Below are 24,782 nucleotides of genomic sequence, written 5' to 3'. Positions count from 1 at the left end.
TTGCCGCGTCCAATCCACCCAAGCTTCTTTCTTCATGTTTCCTCTCGAAGAAAAGAGACGAATATCCCGAGATGCTCAAAACCCCATGGGCTAGTTTAATTCAGAGCATACAAAAAATGTGAAGGATTGGAAAGAGGTGTTCGACTTTGCACCCTGGGATGAGCTCGAGTTGCCCATATCTATTGATCCAAATGACCCCTCTACCAAGATTGTCAAAAATCGCTGGCCTGATAGCCTTCTTGAGTTCAGGTATGTAAGTACCGTTGCTTCTGCTTTCTTCTTTCTTTTTTGCTTTGGTATTTATATTGTGTTAAAAAATGTCCAAAGAAGCTTTCCTGGCATATGCACAGGCTATGATGGAGGTGTTGTTTAAGGTGCTTGAATTAATATCATGGAGCCTTTCTTTACCTGACAAGCGCCTCAATGAGTTTTTCAAAGATGATATGAGCATTGCACGGCTAAATAGTTACCTGGAATGCCCTAAGCTAGAGCTAGCACTGGGTATAGGAAGACACAAGGATGTTGGAGCACTCACTCTTCTTTACCAAGATGAGGTCAGCGGATTGGAGGTCAAGTGCAAGGAAAACAGGCAGTGGGTTCCAGCTCCACCCATGTCCAACTCTTTCATCCTCAATGTTGTTGACTGCGTGCAGGTAGGCTTAAATAATTCTTTCACCCACTCTGAGCATGTTTTCTCATTAAAACCTTGTAGACTCATTCCTTGAATGACATGCCATTGAGGTGTTGATGAATGATAATTACAAGAGCCTGGAACATAGAGTTGTGGTGAATGACACCTAAAGACACCTCTCCATTCCACTTTTCTTAATTCCTTCCCACTATCCGATGATAAAACCTCTGGATGAATTGGTGAGTGAAGAGAATCCTCCAAAATTCAAGGAATTCAACTTGGGGAAGTTTACCAGGCAAAGGATGCGTGAAGGTCTTAAAAACATGGGAGTTGCGGATATACAAATCGACAATTTTAGAATTTGATTCATCATGGGAATCAAAACTGTTTTAAACATAAAATAATTACTGGATAAAACCATGTGATAAAATAAAATTTTTCTATAGGTCATATGTCGTATAGAAAGACTGCAACTCCCTTGTGTAGTGATAATTGTAATGCTTTCTATGAGATTGGGATCATTTTTCCCAAATTATTTAGACAATAAAAAATAAATCATTATCTAAATTTAGCCATCCAATAAATTTTATTTAGAGTAACTTTTTTTATAATAAAACATCAAGATTTGAGTTAAATACTATTTAAATTCTTATTAAAATGGGGTTGTCACTAAATTAAATATCTTGTGATAGATAGCATCAAATTTACACAATTAACAATTTACAATTGAATATCCAAATGTTTTTTATTAGCTAAAATTATTTTGGAGGGATTAGAAATAATGTGCACTAGAGAAAACAATTAGGAGAAATAGACAACTACAATCAAGTTAGTAGCACAAACTAGCATGTAATTATGACCAAGATGCATGAAAGAAAAGAAAACCCATAGATCTAGCCTAAATAATATTGTATCCAACCCTACTCAATCTCATACCCTTCACTCTAGTGTGAGATTGGGTGATTGATTTGTGAAGACCTTTCTTTTTCCTTTGTCCAACTATTATCATATTCTATACCTCAAATATAGAAGAAGTGTGGGGATTCCCCTTCGTTGGGCCTAATCTTTGACAACACAATAGGAATATAATAGTATATAGAAAAAACATTCTAAATGTTAAGAACCCTCATTAGAAGTAGGGGAAAAGCCATACATAGAGTAGATGTAAAAGCGTAAAAGGGGCAAGTTTTTATAATATCTCCCACTCTTGTAAAAAAAATGACAAACATAATTATAATTTTAAAATTTAAAGTGCCTAAAATTGACATATAGATTCTAAATTATAAAGTGATATAAATTAATAAAACATTAAACTCTTAGCATGCTTTATATTTTCATTTTTTATTTTTTAGAAAATAGTTCGATACATTTTTTATATATTAAAGATATTATTTAAATTACTAGTTTGTCTAAAAATAACTTTGATGAAACACAATAGAAACATATGATAATTTTTTTAAAAAAATTTATTACTTCACTTAATTAACTTGAATATCTAGGGCATGGAGAAAAAAAAAGTGCCAACTAAATAGCTGAAGACCTTCATTTTTCTGCAATCGACTCATTTTGTGGATGCATTCAGGCGAGACCCCCGCAACATGGAGAACGTGCTTGTCTCTAGAAGTAATAACAACTCTACTACCAGGGGCCAACCAATCCCCAACCAAAGCCTCTGATTTCTCCCTAGAATCCATGTCATTTAAAACTAAAAGCAAACGTTTTCCCCCCCCAAACAATCTTTGATCAAAGATACGCCCTTCTCAACACTATACACTTTTCAATCATAGTTTGTTAAATCTTTAAGAAATTTGTTTTTGCAACTTTTCCAAGCATGTGGAGTCTGTAGCAGTGGTGTGGAAATTAAAGACAAATTAAGAAGCATCAAAATGAGTATAAACTTGGTTGAACATGGCCTTGGCAAGTGTGGTCTTGCTAATAGCACCAATATCAAGTATCCCAGACTTAACCAAACCTCCCTCTGAATAGAATTCAAATTTTTGGATGAGACACTTAGTGACGCTTTCCATTCCCATAGGGTACTTGGCTACTTCTAATGACACTCTATCCAATGTCTTAATCACATCATTCACCACCCTCTTTACTAGGTGTTCTTCAAAGCTGAACATGGCAGATTAAATTAATATTCCCAAATGACAAATGCAAAAGAGAGATTGTTTTGACTCCACAGACAGGTAGCAAAGATTGAAAACATATTGGAAGAGAAAAAGTTGGAAAAATAAAAAAATATTATCTCTTATATATTCAAGACAATTGTATATATATATACAAATTAATGTTAAAAATGAGCATATTTATTTTTGGAAGGATAGAAGTAAAGTGTTGTAATAACCCACCAAAATTGATTCAACAAAAATTGAGTATTATTTTTTTTTTTTTTTTCATTATGTTTTATTCAATTGCATACTCTGGGCATCCATCCAATTAGGATTAGGCATTCATCCATTCGGGATGAGCTTCTAACCATACGGGTTAGGCAATTGTCCATACGGGACGTAATATTCCATCTATCCAATACGGGATAGGCATCTACCCATACAGGATAGGCATCCATCCGAACGGGATAGGGGATGCTCTGGCCAGAGACTTAGACTCATCAGGGCCATTCGGGTCCTGAGCCACTCATTAAGTACTACATTCTTCTATCAAGAATGCACCGAGGTTGCCGTCCTTAGGAGTAATTAAAAATAATACAAGCTTGAATTCCGCCTCGAAATTTGGCTTAAAGCCTCGGGAAGTCAAGCGAATCCATACGGGATTTCTTCCAAGTATGCATTGAATTAAATTGATTATCTTATCTTTCAATTAGGATTCTTACTCAACCAAGCCTAGACCCCACCCACGAATGCCTGAGTACGAGGGACAACTCCATCCCAAGACTGCCTACATACCCGCTTCGGCACGGGATCAAGGGGTAAAATATGTAGTTCTATTTTCTAATCTATGGTTTGATGTAAATGGATTTGTGGGTACGCAACCCTTTCTAGGGTCAGTGTCCCAGACAGTTTCTCTGCGGTTGCTACCCACGATGGTAGCACTTAAGCGAAGGCTCAAGATGGCCTATTGCTTGTGGCCTAAACAAAATAACTAGACCCTAATACTTATCAAGAGCGTCACCCAATTGCAAATCACCAATATCCCTTCAAGATGAAATAAATAAAAAGGAAAATAAACTTCATGAGGGTATTTAACTTGACCATCCTTAAAAAGGGGTTTACTATGGTGTATCTCAATGGATGTGAAAATCATTTAAAAGTTATCTTATTAAATTATCGATCCAAGGGGGATTACCCGCCCCTTGGATTTTAACTTCCAAATGTCCCTTATTACTCCCTGACGATTTATAGGGACGATGCCACAGACGTCGTTAATGCAGCTTTATTAGGCGTTAAGTGCAGTAGTTCAACACGATGGCATTACCCGTAAGCGTGACCCAGAGGCACCATATATACCGAACGCTACTAGTTTTGGTTTTCCAACTTCCTTTGTTTAGTTTTCTAACTATGAAAACAAAAATGAAAGCGTAATAATTGAATTAACTACTTGAAGTGTAATTTGCATAATAATGACCATCACGAAACTTGCATAATAGTAAATGCATGAAAGATGTAATTATTCCACAAATAATTCGCATGTTATGAACCATCAATGAAGGAAATTAATCTATGAGGCACTTTGCATAATGTAAGGAGATTTAACGAATCCAAAATAATGATTAAATATAAGCATTTGTATTAATGTAAGTTAATCTCTAAAGAGCAATCAAGTATCCCAATGATTCTTAATGGGTTGAGTAACTTAACTTTAAAAGAATATAGTCTACAATTTTAAACTTACTAAGGATAATTTAATTATGAACTTGCTACATATTAGCCCAATTTTTTTTTTCTAAGTCGAAATACGATATCTGAAAGCTTATACAAAAAAAAGAATTCAATATTTCCTAAATGCCATTTCTATCAAACTAAAAAAAAATTTAAGTAATTAATTTATATATAAAAAAAAGACCCCAATTTAAAATTTCAAATTACAAATTAGAAAGGGGAAAAGAAAAACCTTTAATTAAATAACTTATTTTTGCTTTGGGTAGTGAGTAGGGTGCGGGGTGGGGACCACGGGTCCCATCACCCCTGCGGCCCTGCATGCGCAGGTCCGCAAAGATGAGGGGACCCACGGGCCCCTCCGTACCCTGCGACGGTTACAATGTAACCGTCCATGCACACTGCCGCCTTTTTACGTAAAACGCCGTGCGTTACGGAGTTCAAGGGAAATTTAAAGTTCGAAATGATTTCTTTTTTTTTGGTTATTTATATATATATATATATGTATATGTATATAAATATATATGTTCTTATATATAATATTATTATTATTATTTTTTTATACAGGAGTATTGCATTTTTAAATTATTGAAAATCACTCAGAGCAGGGTAGATAACAGGTCTGATAGAAATAATAATAATAATCACAGATTAAGTACAATGAAGCAGTGACCAGAGAGGTTCTTCTTCTCCCTTTTTCTTTTATTTCTTTTGTTCTTTACACAGGGAGGTCTGTTCACAGAGAAGAGAGATGATTTATTTATACACACAGGGAGATCTGTTCACAGAGAAAAGAGAAAATTGTTTGTACACACAGGGAGATCTATTTACAGAGAAAAGAGAAAATTTGCTTGCACACACAGGGAGATCTATTCACAGAAAAAAAAGAGATAATTTATTCGTGCACACAGGGAAAAAAACTCTCACAAAGGGAAAATGTTAAACGTATTCCTACAGAGGATTTAGATAACCAGAAAATGAGAATTTTTAGAGAGATTGATTACAGCAAGATCCTTTCAAATACACAGTTCAGACTTTAAATCAATAACCAGAGAAAAGAATACATTTCAGACTTTAAATCAATTCAAATCTAAAACTTAATAAGATATTCCAATGATTTAATCTGGATGAATCTAATTCTTATCAAAATTTTGAAATGAATGGATCTAATTTTTATCAAAAATAATCTGAAAACAATGAATCTAATTTTCATCAAATGACTCTATTCTCCTAAACCATTTAATCTACTTCTTATCAAAACTGAAACTAATTTCTTATCAAGAATCTAAAACAAATGAATCTCATTCTCATCAATAATTTAATCTACTTCTTATCAAAATCTGAAACTAATTTTTATCAAAAATCTGAAACAATGAATCTCATTCTCATCAAACAATTTAATCTACTTTTTATCAAACAATTTAATCTACTTCTTATCAAAAACTGAGACTAATTCTTATCAAAATCTGAAACAAATGAATCTCCTTCTCATCAAATGATTCTAATTTCCTAAATAATTTAATCAAATCTAATCTACAACAAGAATAAGATGCACGAAACTAAGTTTGAAAGAACCTGGGTGCTTGAAAATGGTGTAGAGTCTTCCTTGATCCTCCAAATTTGAAGAGAAGTCCTCCCAACAAAATCTTAGCTGAAAATGAAAATTGACTACCAAGGAAAATTTTACTTGCAGAATTTCTTATGGAATAGCCAACCACTCATTTTGAAACTTGTACCTCTTTTATAAAAGAAATTTCAAATTCCCACTACCTAATTTTTTAATTGAAAAAAAAGAGATTCTCTCCCAATTTGGCCTCCATGCAAATTGATTAGGCTTAGTGGGAGGAGTTACATGCAAGGGTGGTGGAGAAGCCTCTAGAAGCTTCTTATTCCTCCTACAACATGTGCCTTAATTTGGGTGAGGGAAATTAAATAACCAATTAAAAAAATATATATATTTTCCATGTGTGTGTGTGGTTTATTATTTTTATTCCCTTACAATATTCATTCAATAGTTTATCCAAAGAAATATAATAGAGTTTTGTATTTAAATCAAAAGGTGATAAAGGAGGGTTGTGACAAGTGTGCTGAAATATATATATGTGTTCATTATTTCTCTTACAAATTATATATATTAATTTCAATTTAACCTCTTAATCCTATTCACCATTATCTTTTAACTTTCACCTCTTTAGCGTAAAATTTTTTTATCAATCCAAATTCAACAGCTTTTTGACCCATAAAAATATTCAAACATATGTTGTGCGATTTTGGTTAAGTTAAAATAAGTTTTTTTTCATTCTTTCCACTACTTGGTGCATCATGATCATACAATCGCCCTATAACTAAATCTCTTTTATGCCCTATTTGGGCTATGTATTTTTCTATTATTTTCATCATATATTGTACCTAAATTTGGTTCTTTTGGTACTCTATCTCTAATATATTAAAAAAAACTACCTATTCTAGCATTAGTTTCTTTTCCCAATAGGATTATGGGTGATGATGTTTTACTATGGTAGATGACTCATTTATGGACCTATGTGCCATTTTTAGTCATGGGATTGATGGGTTCTCATTCTATTATAATGTGATTATAATAATTATAGAAATGTTATTTTAGATTCTAATGATTAAAGTGTTCTTACATACATACTTTGGAGGTAGTTCTATTGCTACCTCTTGGTAGGCATTTGGTAGATATCATGGTATCCATTTGAAGATACTAACCTTCTAGCTTCTAGTAGCGTAGTTCTTATAGGATTTGGATACCAAATTGTATTGAACAAGGTGTAGTTCAAAGAACATATGAATAAATAGAATCTAAGAGTATTTATATTAAAAAAAAAAATTTTGACACCTTTTCTTTCCTTCAAGAGTTTTTATATTGAATGACGGCCGATGATGCCTCTCCATTCCACTTTTCTTAATTCCTTCCCACTGTGCGGTGATAAAACCTTTGGATGAATTGGTGAGTGAAGAGAATCCTCCCAAATTCAGGGAATTCAATAGTGGGAAATTTACCAGGCAAAGGATATGTGAAGGTCTTAAAACTTGGGAGTTGCGGATGTACAAATCAACAATTTCAGAATCTGATTCATCATGGGAATCAATAGGTTTTAACAACAAATAATTACTGAAAAAAATCATATGGTAAAATAAAATCTTTCTATAAGTCATATGTTGCATAGGAAGACTACAAATCCCTTTTGTAGTGGTAATTGAAATCCTTTCTATGAGATTGGGACCTTTCTCCCAACTTATTAGACAATAAAAAATAAATCATTATCTAAATTTAACCATCTATAAAAATTTAGTAGAGTCAAATTTTTATTTTTTATAAAAATTCAAGACTTGAGTTAAACACTGTAAATTCCTACTACAATGGGGTTGTCATTAAACTAAATATCTTTTGATAGATAGCATCATATTTACATTGTTAACAATTCAAAATTGAATACTACATATTTTTTATTAGGTAAAATGGTTTCGAAGGGACTAGAAATCATGTGCATTGGAGAAGAAGACAACTACGATCAAGTTAGTAAGCACAAACTAGCATGTAATTATGACTAAGATGGATGAAAGAAAGAAAACCCATAGATATAGCCTAATTATTATTGTATCCAGGCCTACTCAATCTCACACCCTTCACTTTAGTGTGACATTAGGAGATTAATTTGTGAAGACCTTTCGTTTTCCTTTGTACAACTATTATCATATTCTAAGACCTCAAACATAGAAGAAGTGAGGGGATTCCCCTTTTTGGAGCCCAACCTCCGACAACTCAATAGGAATATAATATTATATAGAAAAACCATTCTAAATGTTGAGAACCCTCATAAGGAGTAAGGAAAAAGTCATCCATAGAGTAGATGCAAAAGCCTAAAAGGGGTGAGTTTTTTATAATATCTTCCACTTGTGTAAACAAAATGCTAAACATAATTATAATTTTTTAATTTGAAGAGCCTAAAATTGACATATAGGTTCTAAATTATAAAGTGATATAAATTAATAAAACATTAAACTCTTAGCATGCTTTACATTTTCAATTTTTTATTTTTCAGAAAATAGGTGGATACAATTTTCTATATATTAAAGATATTATTTAAATTCCTAGTTTGTCTAAAAATAACTTTGATGAAACACAATAGAAACATATGAGAATTTTTTTAAAAATTTTATTACTTCACTTAATTAACTTGAATATCTAGTGCATGGAGAAAAAAAAAAGTGCCAACTAAATAGCTAAAGACCTTCATTTGTCTGCAATCCACTCATTTCCTGGATGCATTCAGGTGAGACCCCCACAACATGGAGAATGTGCTTGTCTCTAGAAGTAATAACAACTCTACTACTAGGGGCCAACCAATCCCCAACCAAAGCCTCTGATTGCTCCCTAGAATCCATGTCATTTAAAATCAAAAGTGCACATTTTCTCCCCAAACGATCTTTGAACAAAGATATGCCCTTCTCAACACTCTACACTTTTCCATCATAGTTGGTTAAATCTTTGAGGATTTGTTTTTGCAACTTTGTCAGGCATGCAGAGTTTATAGTAGTGGTGTGGATATTAAAGACAAAGAAAGCAACATAAAAATGAGCATAAACTTGGTTGAACATGGCCTTGGCAAGTGTGGTCTTGCCAATACCACCAATACCGAGTATCCGAGATTTAACCAAACCTCCCTCTGAGTAGAATTCAAATTTCTAGATGAGATACTTAGCAACGCTTTCCATTCTCATAGGGTGCTTGGATACTTCTAATGAGACTCTGTCCAATGTCTTAATCATATCATTCACCACCCTCTTTATTAGTTTTGCTTCAAAGATGAACATGGCAGATTAAATTAATATTCTCAAATGACCAATGCAAAAGAGAGACTCTTTTGACTCCACAGATAGGTAGCAAAGTTTGAACACATATTGGAAAAGAAAATTTGGAAAAATAACAAAATATTATCTCTTATATATTCAAGACAATTGTATATATATTATTATATATACAAATTAATGTTAAAAACTAGCAGATTTATTTTTAGAAGAATATAAGTGTGCTGAAAGATATACATTTGTTCATTATTTCACTTTAAAATTATTATTTTTTTATATTATAATTAGTATTAAATTATTATTATTATATTTTGATATTGTAATTAATATTAAAACATTATTATATTATTATATTTTTATTTTTACTATTATAATATTAGATTGAGATAATTATGAAGTTAACTAATTGCATGATGGAGATAGACATAAGTGATTGAACCTTAAACTCATGTGACAAGTGTCAATTGTCTCTTCATTCAATTTGTATTTTCTCCAAATTCAACCCACCTCTTAATATTATCCCCCCATTTCAATTTACCCTCTTAATCCTATTCCCCGTTATCTTTTACCTTTCACCTCTTTAGCATAAAAAAGTCTTATCGATCCAAATTCAACATCTTTTTGACCCATAAAAATATTCAAACATATAGGTTGTGCGATTTTGGTTAAGTTAAAATAAGTTTTTTTTTCCTTCTTTCTAATACTTGGTGCATCATGATCCTACAATCGCCCTATAAGTAAATCTCTTTTATGCCCTAGTTGGGCTATGTACTTTTCTATTATTTTCATCATATATTGTACCTAAATTTGGTTCTTTTGGTACTCTATCTCTAATATATTAAAAAAATATCCCTATTCTAGCATTAGTTTCTTTTCCCAATAGGATTATGGCCGATGATGTTTTACTATGGTAGATTACTCATTTACAGACCTATGTGTCATTGTTAGTCATAGGATTGGTGGGTTCTCATTCTATTATAATGTGATTATAATAACTATTGAAGTGTTATTTTAGATTCTAATGATTAAAGTGTTCTTACATACATACTTTGGAAGTAGTTCTATTGCTACCCCTTGGTAGTCATTTGGTAGATACCATGGTATCCATCTGAAGATACTAACCTTCTAGCTTCTAGTAGCATGGTTCTTATAAGATTGGGATACCAATTGCTATTGAACAAGGTTTAATTCAAAGAACATATGAATAAATAGAATCTCCGAGTATTTATATTTAATTTTTGTTTTGGACACCTTTTCTTTCCTTCAAGAGTGTTTATATTGAATGGCAGCCGAAGACGCCTCTCCATTCCACTTTTCTTAATTCTTTCCCACTATGTGATGATAAAACCTCTGGATGAATTGGTGATTGAAGAGAATCCTCCCAAAATCAGGGAATTCGACTGGGGGAAGTTTACCAGACAAAAGGATGCGTGAAGGTCTTAAAAACTTGGGAGTTGTAGATGTACAAATCGCCAATTTCAGAATCTGATTCATCATGGGAATCAAAATATTTTAAACATAAATAATTATTGACAAAAATCATATGGGAAAATAAAAGTCATATGTTGCATAGGAAGACTACAAATCCCTTATGTAGTGGTAATTGTAATGCTTTCTATGTGATTAGGAAAATAAAATGTGAGTGCAAAGGCCCAATGGTAAGCGTGTAACCTTTTATGTCAACAAAATTTTTTAGTAATCATCGAGAACGAAAAGAGAAAAATATTCGATAAAATACAATGATATTTTCTAAATTAGGGGATGTCACAGTATTGCCAGAACCAAATTTTTAGTCTAATCTGTTATGAAAATTGTAGCCTATGAATTTCTAGGCATTTTCCTTTTTCTTTACAAAAGAAAAGCTGAAATTAGGCTACTTTCATGCTACTATAGAAGAACTTATGCTAAAACAAAAGTTGTTGGGGATGATTATGGCTTACTTGAACGGTTTGGGTGTCCTCCTCCTTTACTCTATTTTCTTTTTGAGTTTTCAATCCCATTGTCTGCATGGATGTCCTCTCCACTAATTGAAAATTGTTTTTGAGTATTGAGTTTCCAATCCCATTGACTACAAGTCCCTTCAAAGAGAGATGCGAGTTTCACTATTGATTATCCTTCAAGCACTTTTCACCATTACATTACGAAAATGAGGGGTAATTCACTAGATCCAATCTCCACATAAAGATGATAGATTGAATTCCGAATGATGTGAGGCCTCACCTCGACTCAGTTTGACATTCAGTGGATTTTATATTTTAGACTATTATGGATACTTTATTTTGATGCATTTTGAGACTTAGAACTTATATGGTTTCAGGATTCGGATAACATTGCTATGATTTGATGATTTACTTACATGCTTTATGAGATAGAACACTACATGATTATTAGATAGAATGATATTGCAATGATAGATGTCGTTATTGAATTTGTAGGACTTTACTCTGAATATAGAACTATGATGTATGTTTAGTTTTTGTGAATTGGGATGAAATTTGCTTATGTGAATTTGCTTGATAAAGATGTATTCAATCTGTGCAGATAAAAATTGTATGCAAGTAATGATGTGTATTGTTATATTATTGAATTATATTATATTTGGATATTTGGAAGTACTAATGTGTAAATTGAGATGCGCAGGAAATTTACCATGTGACCATGGAAAATTACAGAGAATCAAACCTAGACTTATGTATGTTCGTAAGCCAGGGTTTGTCTATTTGGAGAGACAACACCCCGTTTGTGTTGTATTTTATTCGTATCAGTATATGTTGTGTGAGTGTTAAGTGTTAATTAAATTTAATGTGTAAAAACCTCAAGAGACAATTTCATGTTTTATTTTTTTGTAAAAGTGTTTTATTTGTGTCACTTGACACGTGTGTATTTAATTTAAATGTTTTATTTTGTCTCTTGGTGGGAAAGTGTTTAATTATAGTTTTCTTAATAAATTAATGTGTTGTCATAAATACTTTGGGAATATAATATTTGGAGTGGTCAACTTATGTTTGACCCGAAAATAAACTTCAGAGGGGTTTAATATGGGTTAAATGAACACCTAGGGGTAGTTTAATAGGGTTTCCTAAAGCCCATAAGGTATACCTAGGGGTTAGGGGTAATTTTAGGCAAGTTTCTACTTTATAATGATCTTTTTAACGCTTTAAAATTTGGCTTTTCTGAGTTGAGCGAAAATTGAAAATTGAAGTTAAATCAAATCAAGATTTTTCCTTTTGGAAGGAGAGTCTTTTTGCATTTTGCTTTCTTTCTTCTTTTTGTTTTTTTTAGAATCCTGTGAGAACTCAGAGAGTGAGCTTCTTAAGGAAGATTTTTGGGAATAGCAGGGTAATCACCCACTCTCCATTTTTTGGAGACAAAAGAAAATTTGAAAAGAAAATAATGTTATGGAATAGAAAAATTGATTAAGGGTAGAAGGAAAAAGATTTGTGGATTGGGCAGCTCTTCATCAAATATCATAATACCTTTTGGCAGATTAAGGTTGGTTTCAGTTATTCTTTTTAATGTCTTCTTCTTGTTTATGTTTGGAATTTTGTTGGTGTAAGAATTCTGTGTTCTTGAAAGTTTGTGTAGAAAATCTTTTGGAATTTTTGTTTTATGATTTGATGTGATTTGGGAGTTTTCTCAAGATCTCTTACTCTTGGGAGAGAAGAGGATCTTGAGGGTGGTAGCAGTGACAACCCTTGAGTGAGAGACTCTCTTTTGAGAGCGATCACAAGGGATCTTTGTGTGACCCTTGCTGCATGGCCTGTTTGTGCATTGGGGGTCATAAGGAGGGATATAAGGCTAGAATGCCTTTGGGGGGCATAAGGAATAAGGGGTTGAGATTCGTGATATTATTATTGTGCCATGAGGTGGCTTCTTGTTTATTTCATACTTGCAGTTCTCCTTAGGGTATTGGTCCACTACCACCCATTGAAAATGTTCATCACCAAAGTGTGGTGTTGTGAAAGCCAAGTTGGGAATGTGTCTGGAATATCTGTATGCATTGCTTTCTATGTGTTTGCCTGTTTGTTACCCGTCTAGGAATTGGTTCTCCGAGCTCGAGGGTGGCTACCAGTTAGCCTAGGCTGGGAGGTGAGCACTCCGTGGTCATATTTGTGTTTTCTATTATGCAGGAAAATCAGAGGAAAGAGAATAGAAACCATGAAAGAGATATAGAAGATTGTTATTGAAGATACTTGAATTCAGTTGCAGATGTTTGTTTAAAGTTGTTATAGAAATATGCCTCATTCATAGAAAAGAGAAGCAAGTTGTATTTTGTGAAAGTAGACTTGAAGTTTTATTGTTGTGACTATTCAGAGAAAACATTCTGTAAATTGGTAGAATATCTTAGAGATGTTTTAAAAAAAAGAAAAGCTTGTTATTTCTACTTCTGGTTTATTTGAAAAAGAAAAGTTAATTTGTGTTGCATGCAAAAGCTTCTTGTATTTTGGAAAGAAATAAAAGAATTGTTTTCATTTAGATTTTACCTATATTTTTACTTCAGGCAAAATAGAAGTTTATTTATGCTGAAAGATTTTAAGTATTTTAAATGGAAAAAGTTGTTTTATGTGAATAATTTATTAGAAGAAAAAAAATCAATGAATTTCTTTATTTCCAGAAAAAGTATAATGTATCTTTGAATAGTATTCTAAATTGTATTTTAGTTAGCATTGATTTAAAAGCTTATTATATATATATATATATATATATATATATATATATATATATATATATATATATATATATATATATATATATATATATATATATATATATATATATATATATATATATATGATTTAACTTAATGCTTTTCCCTTTAATTATTTTAGTTTAAAATTTTGCATGAAAATTCTCTTTAAAAAAATATATATATAAATTTATATTGAAATAAATTTCATCTTTTAACTATGATTATAAAAGTTATGTGAATATAAATATATATATATATATATATATTTATATATATATATGTATATATATTTTATATATTATATTTTTAAAAAAAAATTAAAAAAAAAAAATGTTTTGGGTCCTCGCGGACTCCACTGTGTGTACGCACAGTGGACGGCCGCGCGGCGCCCACTGTGTGCACACACAGTGGAGCCGCTTTCGGCTCCCACTGTGTGGGCACACAGTGGACGGCCACGGCCGCCACTGTGTGGCCACACAGTGGGGAGCCGCTAGCGGCACCCACTGTGTGGCCACACAGTGGTGCCGCGGCGCCCACTGTGCACTCACACAGTGGCGCGCAGCCAACCCGCCTCCCTTTCCTCCGCTGCCTGCAACAAAATAAAACGCGGCCGACTTTGGGGTCTTCAGCCCAGTAAGAAATTTTGGACTGTTAAAAAAAAAATATGGGTTAAACCCTAGCCCGAATGGGACTAGGGCAAATTAGTTTTAAAAATAAAAATAAATATGTTATTTAGTTTAGATAATATATATATAAGAAATTAGAACCCTAATTAGGGTTGGGGAAAAATATGAAATAATATTTAGACAAGTTATAATGGTTTTTGAATTTAGAATTAAAATATTTGTCATTTATGCAAAATATAAATATATATATATGTATCCATATATATATATGGGTATATATATATGTATATATATGAATTTTGATCATAATTTTTGGATAAGTATTTAATTATAAATATATATATATGTATATGCAAATACATATATATATATATATATTTATATAATCCTGATTATAATTTGGACTAATTAATAAAGAGAAATTTATAAAATGGTTGTTTAAACTATATAGTCATATTGGAGAATAAATTAATTTTTCTCTCCTATATCCTTTAGCTTGATTAATTTAATAAACCTAAAGACTAGGTAACTCTTGGAGATAGAATTAACCAGTAGGTTTTTCCGCAATTAAAATTAAACAATTTATCGATGCTTAGTTCGCTTCAGAATTAGCTCGAATTTAATAATGGAAATTTCATTAACGCTTGTCGCGAGAGTGAACTTGTAAATTAATTTAGTATGTTTTAAAAAAAAAATTGTTCCGTTTTTGCCCTAAATTTTGGGCATGACATTTTGGTATCAGAGTAGGGTTTCCACACTAGGAGCCTTACTCACTTACGTTTTGCCTTAGAATATTTTTAAATTATTTTGTTAAATGGAATTTTGAATTTAATTGAATTTAATTATAAAAGAAATAAATTAATTGTTTTGTCTTATTTTCCTCTTAGGATGCCTCCGTTGACGCGACAAGCTCGCAAGCGCGGACGGGGTCCTAGATGTGTGCATATAGCATGCGATGAGGTAGAGAGGGAGGCATCAGTTCCAGAGGAGAACCCTGGAGCACCTCCCGAATAGTCAAATGAACCTAACCGTGACATTTTAACAGCCATTCAGAATCTTATTGGCATTGTTCAGGAAAGGATCCCAGTAGAGAACCCTCAGGTTAGGAGTCATGACTCTGGGAGTCATAGATCTGTTGATAGAGAATGAAGCAGGAGCCCAGCTCTGATTCCTGTAGAGAGTCAGGGTGGTAATGAGCCAGAGTCAGTGCATATGCCAGGACCACCTCCTGCGGTGGAACCAGTTTATTTTGAGAAAGGACATCGAGACCCAGGGGATCTCATCAGGGAGGTCATGCACCTCCAACCACCATCCTTCGGAGCTTCTACAGATGGAGTAGAGGCCGAGGCATGGCTTCTGAGTCTTGAGAGGTGCTTTGCATTGCGTTCTTATGAGAGCAACTTGAAAGCACGTGTTGCAGTTCATCTTCTGAGAGGGACAGCCTCCACGTGGTGGAGACAGGAAGAGTACAAATGCGGATTAGTTCCTGATACACTCACTTGGGAGATATTCATAGAGAGGTTCTATGAGAGGTGCCTATCAGAGCACTTCAGGCAATGTCGTATTGACGAATTTCATGATCTCCAACAAAAAGGCTTGTCAGTAACCGAGTATGAGAGTAAATTCTTTGAGTTGTTGCCATATGTAGATTATCTAAAGGATGAGAAACTTCTTGTAAACCGCTTCATTAGGGGATTGAATGCCCTATAGCCGGGCCTGTTAGGATGTCCACTCCAGAGAGCCTTCGGGTTGCTATAGAGAAGGCACTGATTGCCGAGGAAATTCAGGTTAGACCACAGGACAATAGGGATCGGTATCAGAACCAAAATCCCGCACCTCAGACTTATGGATTCCAGAAACCACATTGGAAAGGGAACAACCAAAATTCTCAGGGGTTCTCCAAACCCCCTCCTCCACAACAGACACCATAGAGCCAGAAACAGAAACCTCCACAGTATCAGCAGGGCTCCAAGCCCAAGCAGTGGCAGACTCAGGGATAGAAACTTGATCAGAGAGCACAGGGGCAGTACACACAGCCGGCGGGGACTCAGCAGTCCTCCAGGGGTGGGTACAGTGGATCCAGTAGGACAGGAGGTCAGGTTTTTTCTAGGCCTCAGGGTGCCCAGTTCTAGGCACTGGGTGCTTGCTTTACATGTGGAGCCATGGGGAATTTGGCGAGGGATTTCCCTTAGGGACAGGTAGCAGGGAGTCAGCGGATGGTCGCTTCAGAGCCGACAGTTGGTGATATGAGCAGATCCCATAGAGTATTCGTAGCGGTTGACAACCGCCAGGCTGATCATCAGGCCACGGTTATCGAATCTTTAGGTATAATCAAAGGTAACAATGTATCTATTTTGTTTGATTCAGAAGCTACTGACTCCTTTATATCTCCATTGGTTCTGGAGCATTGCGGGCTAGTGGCATCTAGACAGGGTGTCAGTTGGGAAGTGGAATTAGCTTCAGGGGCTAGAGTGTCAGTGGAATCAGAGGTTAGGGCATGTCAGTTGCAGATTGGCAAGACCACCACTTTAGTAGACCTTAGAGTGACTCCACTTGGATCTTACGGAATCGTACTTGGCATGGATTGGCTTTATGCCCACAGAGCTAAGATGGATTGCCGCCTGAAAAAGATCGAGTGTGAGGATGACCATGGTTCGCCCATAGTTATCACTGGGATTCAGAGGCCCGTGTCTCTTCGTATGATCTCCGCAATGCAGCTTAAGCGGAGCATGCGGAAGGGATGTCAGCTTTTTGCTATCACTATCAGTGACAGAGAGGAAGAGGAGGAAAAAGAAACATCGCTCGATGACCATCCTATCCTTAAGGGATATTCAGATGTATTTCCTTCAGAGTTACCGGGAATGCCTCCCCGCAGAGAGATTGATTTTCATATAGACCTAGTACCAGGAGCCGAGCCAGTTTCTAGAGGACATTATAGAATGACCACAAATGAGCTTAATGAACTTAAAATTCAGCTTGAGGAACTTCTTGAGAAGGGTCATATCCGTCCTAGCGTATCCCCGTGGGGTGCACCAGTCATCTTCGTTAAGAAGAAGGATGGATCTCTCCGATTGTGTATGGATTATCGGTAGCTAAATAAAGTAACCATCAAGAACCAATATCCTTTGCCCAGAATTGATGATTTATTTGATCAGCTTCAGGGTGCCAAAGTCTTTTCCAAAATAGATCTAAAGTCAGGATACCATCAGTTGAGAATAGTGGAAAGTGATATCCACAAGACCGCATTTCGCACTAGATATGGTCACTATGAGTTTACCGTAGTCCCCTTCGGACTTACGAATGCCCCGACAGTTTTTATGAGCCTCATGAATGGGGTGTTTCGTACCTTTCTGGACCATTTTGTTATTGTATTCCTCGATGATATTGTAGCATCCTAAAATTGTGACACTTGCAATTTCGACTGCATTTCGGTCTTCACGATGGCAACGCAACACGCAACCTGAATGGAGACCCCAAAACTTGCTCGCGACACTGAAAACTGCATTTTTCAAGCACCCTGGCCTGAACCTCCTTGCACCCTGCTGTCCCGGGAGGTGGGACCAGAGCGCCCAGCGCCCTGGTCCTTCAGGACCAGGGCGCCCAGTGCCCTGGTCCCCAGGACCATGGCGCCCTGCGCCCTGGTCCCTGGGTCCTATTTTGGGCCCGGTCTCCTAAGGGGCTCAGGTCTTTTTATTTGCAATTTGGAAATTACATTTCCTGGTCAGCCTAAGGTCGGGAAAATCAGTCTATCAGCCCTAAATGACAAGTATATAAACTACATTTTTCTCTCTCATTTGGGATGAGAAGAGATACATGAGGGAAAAAGCATGGAAACTATACTCAAACATTCAAGCATTCAAGCATTCAAGCATTCCTTCAAGCAATTGATCATTTCAAGTCTCCATTCAAGGCTAAGTGTTGCATTCAAGTCAAGGATTCAACCATTGAAGAGGAGATCACATACTACATGCTACAACATACAACATACAACATCTATACCTTCGCACATAAGGATACAAACATCCTTAGAACAAGGTATTAGTACTTGTTTTACAGTCATTTACATTTACAGCTCTTGCTCATTTCTTGGTTAATTCCAAAACCGGGGTTTGACCTAAAGGCAAACCCCTAATCCCTAACCCCCCAATCGTCTTCACTTTTCTGTGTGTAGGTTGCAGGTACACGGCTGAAATTGAAGATCTGGAATCCTTGTGCAGAGATGAACAGATCCCCCTTCGTTTCGCGGATTTTTCGGAGGACCGTGGCATCGGGCGCCATCATCCCGACAACTTTTGCTCAAATTTGCAGGACAGCGCCGTATCGACATTCTACTGCTAATTCCAGGTCCGCAGCTTCATCCTATAACCCAAACTCAGTTTATAAGCGAATCTTTATGACTTTCTATGTATTCTTAGCTTAATTTCCTTAACCACATTCTTTACAAAAGAGGGTAGCCTTGCTTTTCTAACCCTTGAAATTCATTTAGCATCCAATCTTACATTGTGTGGGATTGGATCTTATGAGTTTCAACCCCTCTTTTGAATGTAAAGTCTCTCCCCTAAGTGAAAACCATCGAATCCTAGCAAACCTCCCTTCTCTCTCCTCGGAGTTGGAAGAGGGGAGAACAACTAGGGTTCGATCGTGATTTTCCGCTTTACAGATATACTGATATATTCTCGGAATGAGAAGGAGCATGAGGAGCACCTAAAATAGGTATTGCAGTATTTGCGGGATAACTAGTTGTTTGGCAGCCTATCGAAGTGTGCTTTCTTTCGATCTGAGGTCAAGTACCTTGGACACGTTATTTCCGGTGATGGGATCTCAGTTGACCCATCAAAGATTAGGGCTATTATGGATTGGCCAGTGCCTACCAGTGTGACAGAGGTTAGAAGTTTCATGGGTTTAGCAGGGTATTACCGATGTTTTGTCGAGGGATTCTCTAGAGTCGCACACCCTATTACTTCTCTTCAGCGTAAAGGGAAGAAATTTGAGTGGACAGAGAAGTGCGAGAAGGCCTTTCAGGAACTCAAGAAGGCACTTACTAGCGCTCCTATCCTTGTTGTACCAGATCCTTCAGCTGACTTCATGGTCTATACAGATGCTTCCCTAGAGGGTTTAGGGGCAGTTCTTATGCAGGATGGTAGGGCCATAGCTTTCGATTCTAGGAAACTTAAGACTCATGAACTTAATTATCCCACTCACGACCTTGAGCTCGCAACAGTAGTGCATGCACTTGTGAGGTGGAGACACTTCCTTTTAGGACATCACTTTGAGTTGCATTCAGACCATCAGAGTCTTCAGTACATCTTCACTCAGCCGAACCTTAATGCACATCAGAGGAGATGGATGGAGTTCTTGTGCGAATATGATTTTGACGTTCACTACATCAAGGGAAGAATTAATCAAACTTCGGCACTTGTCACAAGAAGGGAAGAATTTTGAGTTCAGTAAGTTCAGTAAGTAATTCTATGTATCACAAGAAGGGAAGAATGAGCATAGTGTATGCCCCCATGTTAAAGCAATCGCACGCACCTTTTTAGGATAAATTGCTTTAAGGTAGGATACACCCAAGGGAAAGAGAAAAGAGGGAACACGTTATCACAAGGATTTAGCACCCAATCGAGGTATAAACCCAAGGATAATTAACACAAAACACAAGGTAGTGTCTCTTTCTCAAGGTCAGTATGGTGTATGATAGCTCATGTATATCATATATGGATGTGTATATAATAATATTCAATCCCCAAAGAAGGACACTACCTTAGAAGATAGGGAAGAGAGGATTGCTTTTGAGTCAACATGAAAGAGATCTAGAAAAGATCTCAATGCTTTGCATTGACCCCAAATAGACACCATAGGAACATTAGAAGAATAGGGATATATATAGAAGAATGGTCACAAAAGAGAAAGAAAGAGAGAGAGAAAGATCTAAGATGCTAATATTGCTAATCTAGCATAACACCCACCTCTCGATCTTGTTGATCATTATTTTAGGAAGGCGAGAAACACGACAAAGGAGAGATAGTGAGCACAACTGATGGAGCTATCACAAGATCTAAACAAGGACTCTACTCATGTTGTAAGTCACTTTGTTTGATTCTAGGAGCTAGGATTAGGGTTTGTGAAAAACAAATCCATCCAATAAATGTTTATCCACATCAATATATTCATTCTCACCATGAGAAGCATTAGGAGTTGTATTACCATTATGAATAACATTTTCACTCATTTTTGCATCAAGTTTTAAAGAAAGAGGAGAAAGAACACAAATAGGAGTAAAACCATCACATGTTTTATGCAACTTATGATTTGGAGATGTTTGTTTAATATCTTTCTTAGGAGAAAAGAGAATCATGTAAACTGTTGGAGTCTAAGGAAATTGAGTATTTTGAGGGATAGCTTTATGAGCTCGAACATGACATCTTCATCGATGTTCTCTTGCACAACGATTATGTCAAGTCTTAATGGAAGGCTGAGAAGGAGGAGGAATACTTGAAGAAGTAGGTTCATTTGTCTAATTTATAGTGGAAGGTTTAGCTTGAGGTCTTTTTGTTTTAACAATAGGAGAACAAGGCCTCTTCTCTCGATAAGAGGAAGGAGGTGTAACTGAGCCATCGAAAGGAGGAATATTAGGTGTATGAAGGAGACCAAGTCCATCATGAGGAAGAGGTATAGGTAAAACCTTAGGAAGAATATTGTGTTTCTCCTTAAGAGAAGGGAAAGTCACATCCATAGGAGTAGGTGGACAATTTTCCTTAGGAGGGAGATTAGTTCTATCTGAGAGAGGAAAAATAGGAATGTCAAGTTTTGGCAATCTAGATTGACTTAAGGATAAGATCATATCATTCTTCCATTTTTGATAGGATTGTAAAAGAGCACTGCTCCTTGATGGAAGAGATTGAAATTTTGTAGGCCAAAAGAGATCAATGGGAATACTAGGGCTTCTTTCGGATGGATGAAATAAGATATGGTTCACAGTTATGATTTCTCCATTGTGAGGAAATTTAAGGCACTCATGGATTGGAGAATAAATAGCCTACATGGAAGACAACCAAAGATAGGCCAACTTCACATGGAATTTCTCAAAGGACGATATGACAACAAAGTCAACATCCATGGATTGACCATGGACTTCCATAGGAAGGGTGATAGAACCAATGGTAGGACAAGAGAATCCATCAAATAACTTCACAACTACATTAGAAGCATCATATAATGGTTTATACAATTGTAAAGTAAAAATATATTTTTCAGTTATGACATTAACCATACAAGAGGGATCAATCAAGGCACCACGACAAGGGATATCCTTAACCTTTGAAGATATGCATAAAGGTCCATCAGGTTCTCTAAGGGTCTCACTAGGGTAAAATGTAATATAGGGATCCTTAGGTGAATCTAGTGTCTCTACCATGTTAACCAAGTTTGGATCCATACAGATGAGTGTTTCAGATTAGAGAGAACTAGGTGCAATCTCAATAACATTAGAGGTATGAGATGGCAAGGGATCAGTGAAAATCTTAATATTTTTATTAGGAGGAGCAACTAATTTATTCCCTTTATCATTCACACCTACCATATATATAGTATTATTATCAATCAAGTTTTGAACCTTATGTTTGAATGCAAAACATTTCTCAGTATCATGACCAGGTTGATGATGAAATTAGCAAAAGCAATTGCTATCAAAATGAGGAGATGAAAGTTTAGAAGGATCAACTTGTTTTATAGGAGGAAGTTTGATAATATTTCTATACAATAACTGAGACATAATACTATGCAAACATTCATTCAAAGGTGTAAACTGTCTTTCTCTTTGGAAAAATTTAGAAATAGGAGAGACACTTGTTGTAGAATTGACATGGTTGTTGCTGATTAGATCATTGAAATTGATGAAGCTTTCTGTTGGTTTGAACTTCCGAAACGGTTTTTGAACACTCTCCCCCTTATTAGTCAGATCCATAGGAGTGGATTGCTCCATTTGTCTCACAGCCAGTTGATAATTGTGGAGTGTTGCACAAAACTATGGAAAGGAAGTAAACTTAGACAAAAGAAGCTTTTCCCTAATATCTTTTTGTAAATTAGAAATTAAAATTCTTTGAATATCATTATCAGGAACATGAAACTAAATTTGAACACACAAATGCTTATATCTACCAATGAAATCGGTCATTTTTTATTTAACACCTTGTTTACAATGCATTAAACCAGTCAAAGTGATTATAGGACCAATGTTTGTTTGAAATTGTTGGATGAAATAATTTGCCAGTTGTTGAAAGGAACTGATAGAATAAAATGGCAAAGAACAATACCATTCTAAGGCCTTATCTCTTAGAGTTCTTGCAAACAATTTTGCAAGCAATCATTGATTATAAGCAAAATCAATACACAAGGTTTGAAATGTTTTGACATGCGTAAGAGGATCACCTTTTCCATTATAGATATCTAATTGAGCGATCTCAACATCTTTAGGTGACACAAATTTAACAATATCATGAGAAAGTGGGCTCGCAACATCAAAGGTGGGCACACTAAACTTGGATTGACTCATGGAAGCAATTTGTTGTTGTAAGGAAGACACAGTTTGGGCAAGATTGTTTATTGTCATTTCAGTGAAAGAATTGATGTCAGGCATAGGTGATTGACAAGGTGGTGTGATATTGTTGAAAGAAGGCATGGGTTGAGAATAAGGTGGTGGGACACTATGATAAGTAGGCATTGGTGATTAATGGGTAGAAAAATAGACACTTAAAGGAGGAATAAAGTTTTTGAAGGAATTGCCCCCTTGTGTCATGCTGATTTGTTGAGGAATATTAGGAATACTTGTGGAAGATATAGGTAATGATGGAGGATCAAATGAAGAAGAGGCATTGCCCCAATGACCAATGGTTGTAGGAATGACATTTTGAGTTGAAGTAGCCATGATCTGTTAGATGTGAATGTAGGAATACTAGTCATAGGATTGGTCAAAGGAATAGAGGAGTTGACTTGTGTTGAAGGTTGTGAGTAACCTAGGGTTTCAGAACAACTCTCGATGGGCATGACATTAAATCAACAATATGAGCAATGCCATGCAATATATGAATTTTATTCTTATCACTTTGAAGCATGTGTTTAAGACCTTCAATTAATGGAACAGCTTCACTATTAGGGTATTCTCGAGACATCCATTGTTTAAAGCTATCAAATTGACAAACATAATTATAATTTTTTAATTTGAAGAGCCTAAAATTGACATATAGGTTTTAAATTATAAAGTGATATAAATTAATTAAACATTAAACTCTTAGCATGCTTTACATTTTCATTTTTATTTTTTAGAAAATAGGTGGATACAATTTTTATATATTAAACATATTATTTAAATTACTAGTTTGTCTAAAAATAACTTTGATGAAACACAATAGAAACATATGATAATTTTTTTCAAAATTTAATAACTTCACTTAATTAACTTGAATATCTAGTGCATGGAGAAAAAAAAAGTTCCAACTAAATAGTTGAAGACATTCATTTGTCTGCAATCCACTCATTTCGTGGATGCATTCAGGTGAGACCCCCATAACATGGAGAATGTGCTTGTCTCTAGAAGTAATAACAACTCTACTACTAGGGGCCAACCAATCCCCAACCAAAGCCTCTGATTGCTCCCTAGCATCCATTTCATTTAAAATCAAAAGTGCACGTTTTCTCCCCAAATGATCTTTGAACAAAGATATGCCCTTCTTAACACTCTACACTTTTCCATCATAGTTGATTAAATGTTTAAGGATTTGTTTTTGCAACTTTGTCAGGCACGCAGAGTCTACAACAGTGGTGTGGATATTAAAGACAAAGGAAGCATCATCAAAATGAGCATAAACTTGGTTGAACATGGCCTTGGCGAGTGTGGTCTTGCCAATACCACCAATACTGAGTATCTCAGATTTAACCAAACCTCCCTCTGACTATAATTCAAATTTCTGGATGAGATACTTAGTTACGCTTCCCATTCTCTTAGGGTGCTTGGCTACTTCTAATGACACTTTGTCCAATGTCTTAATCATATTGTTCACCACCATCTTTATTAGTTTTGCTTCAAAGCTGAACATGGTAGATTAAATTAATATTCTCAAATGACCAATGCAAAAGAGAGACTATTTTGACTCCATAGAAAAAGGTAG

General features: G+C 35.3%; 1 protein-coding gene across 1 annotated transcript; it reads left to right on the top strand.

The window, feature by feature from the left end:
* Positions 1-317: 317 nt before the first annotated feature.
* Positions 318-24,566, top strand: LOC131054946 (gibberellin 20 oxidase 3-like). Its single transcript, XM_059212474.1, has 2 exons — positions 318-653; positions 24,414-24,566. The coding sequence occupies exons 1-2, from the start codon at positions 318-320 to the stop codon at positions 24,564-24,566; spliced, it is 489 nt and encodes a 162-aa protein (XP_059068457.1).
* The last annotated feature ends 216 nt before the right edge of the window (positions 24,567-24,782 follow it).

This window comes from Cryptomeria japonica, chromosome 10 (assembly GCF_030272615.1).
Source record: "Cryptomeria japonica chromosome 10, Sugi_1.0, whole genome shotgun sequence".
Taxonomy (NCBI): Eukaryota; Viridiplantae; Streptophyta; class Pinopsida; order Cupressales; family Cupressaceae; genus Cryptomeria; species Cryptomeria japonica.
This window is presented reverse-complemented; position numbering and strand designations above follow the sequence as displayed.

Bases quoted from the DNA above. Each gene is read 5' to 3' on its own strand.
- LOC131054946 (XM_059212474.1), top strand. From the start codon at position 318: ATGTCCAAAGAAGCTTTCCTGGCATATGCACAGGCTATGATGGAGGTG. The intron at 654-24,413 runs GTAGGCTTAAAT...CAACTTTGTCAG, and splicing joins ATGTTGTTGACTGCGTGCAG to GCACGCAGAGTCTACAACAG.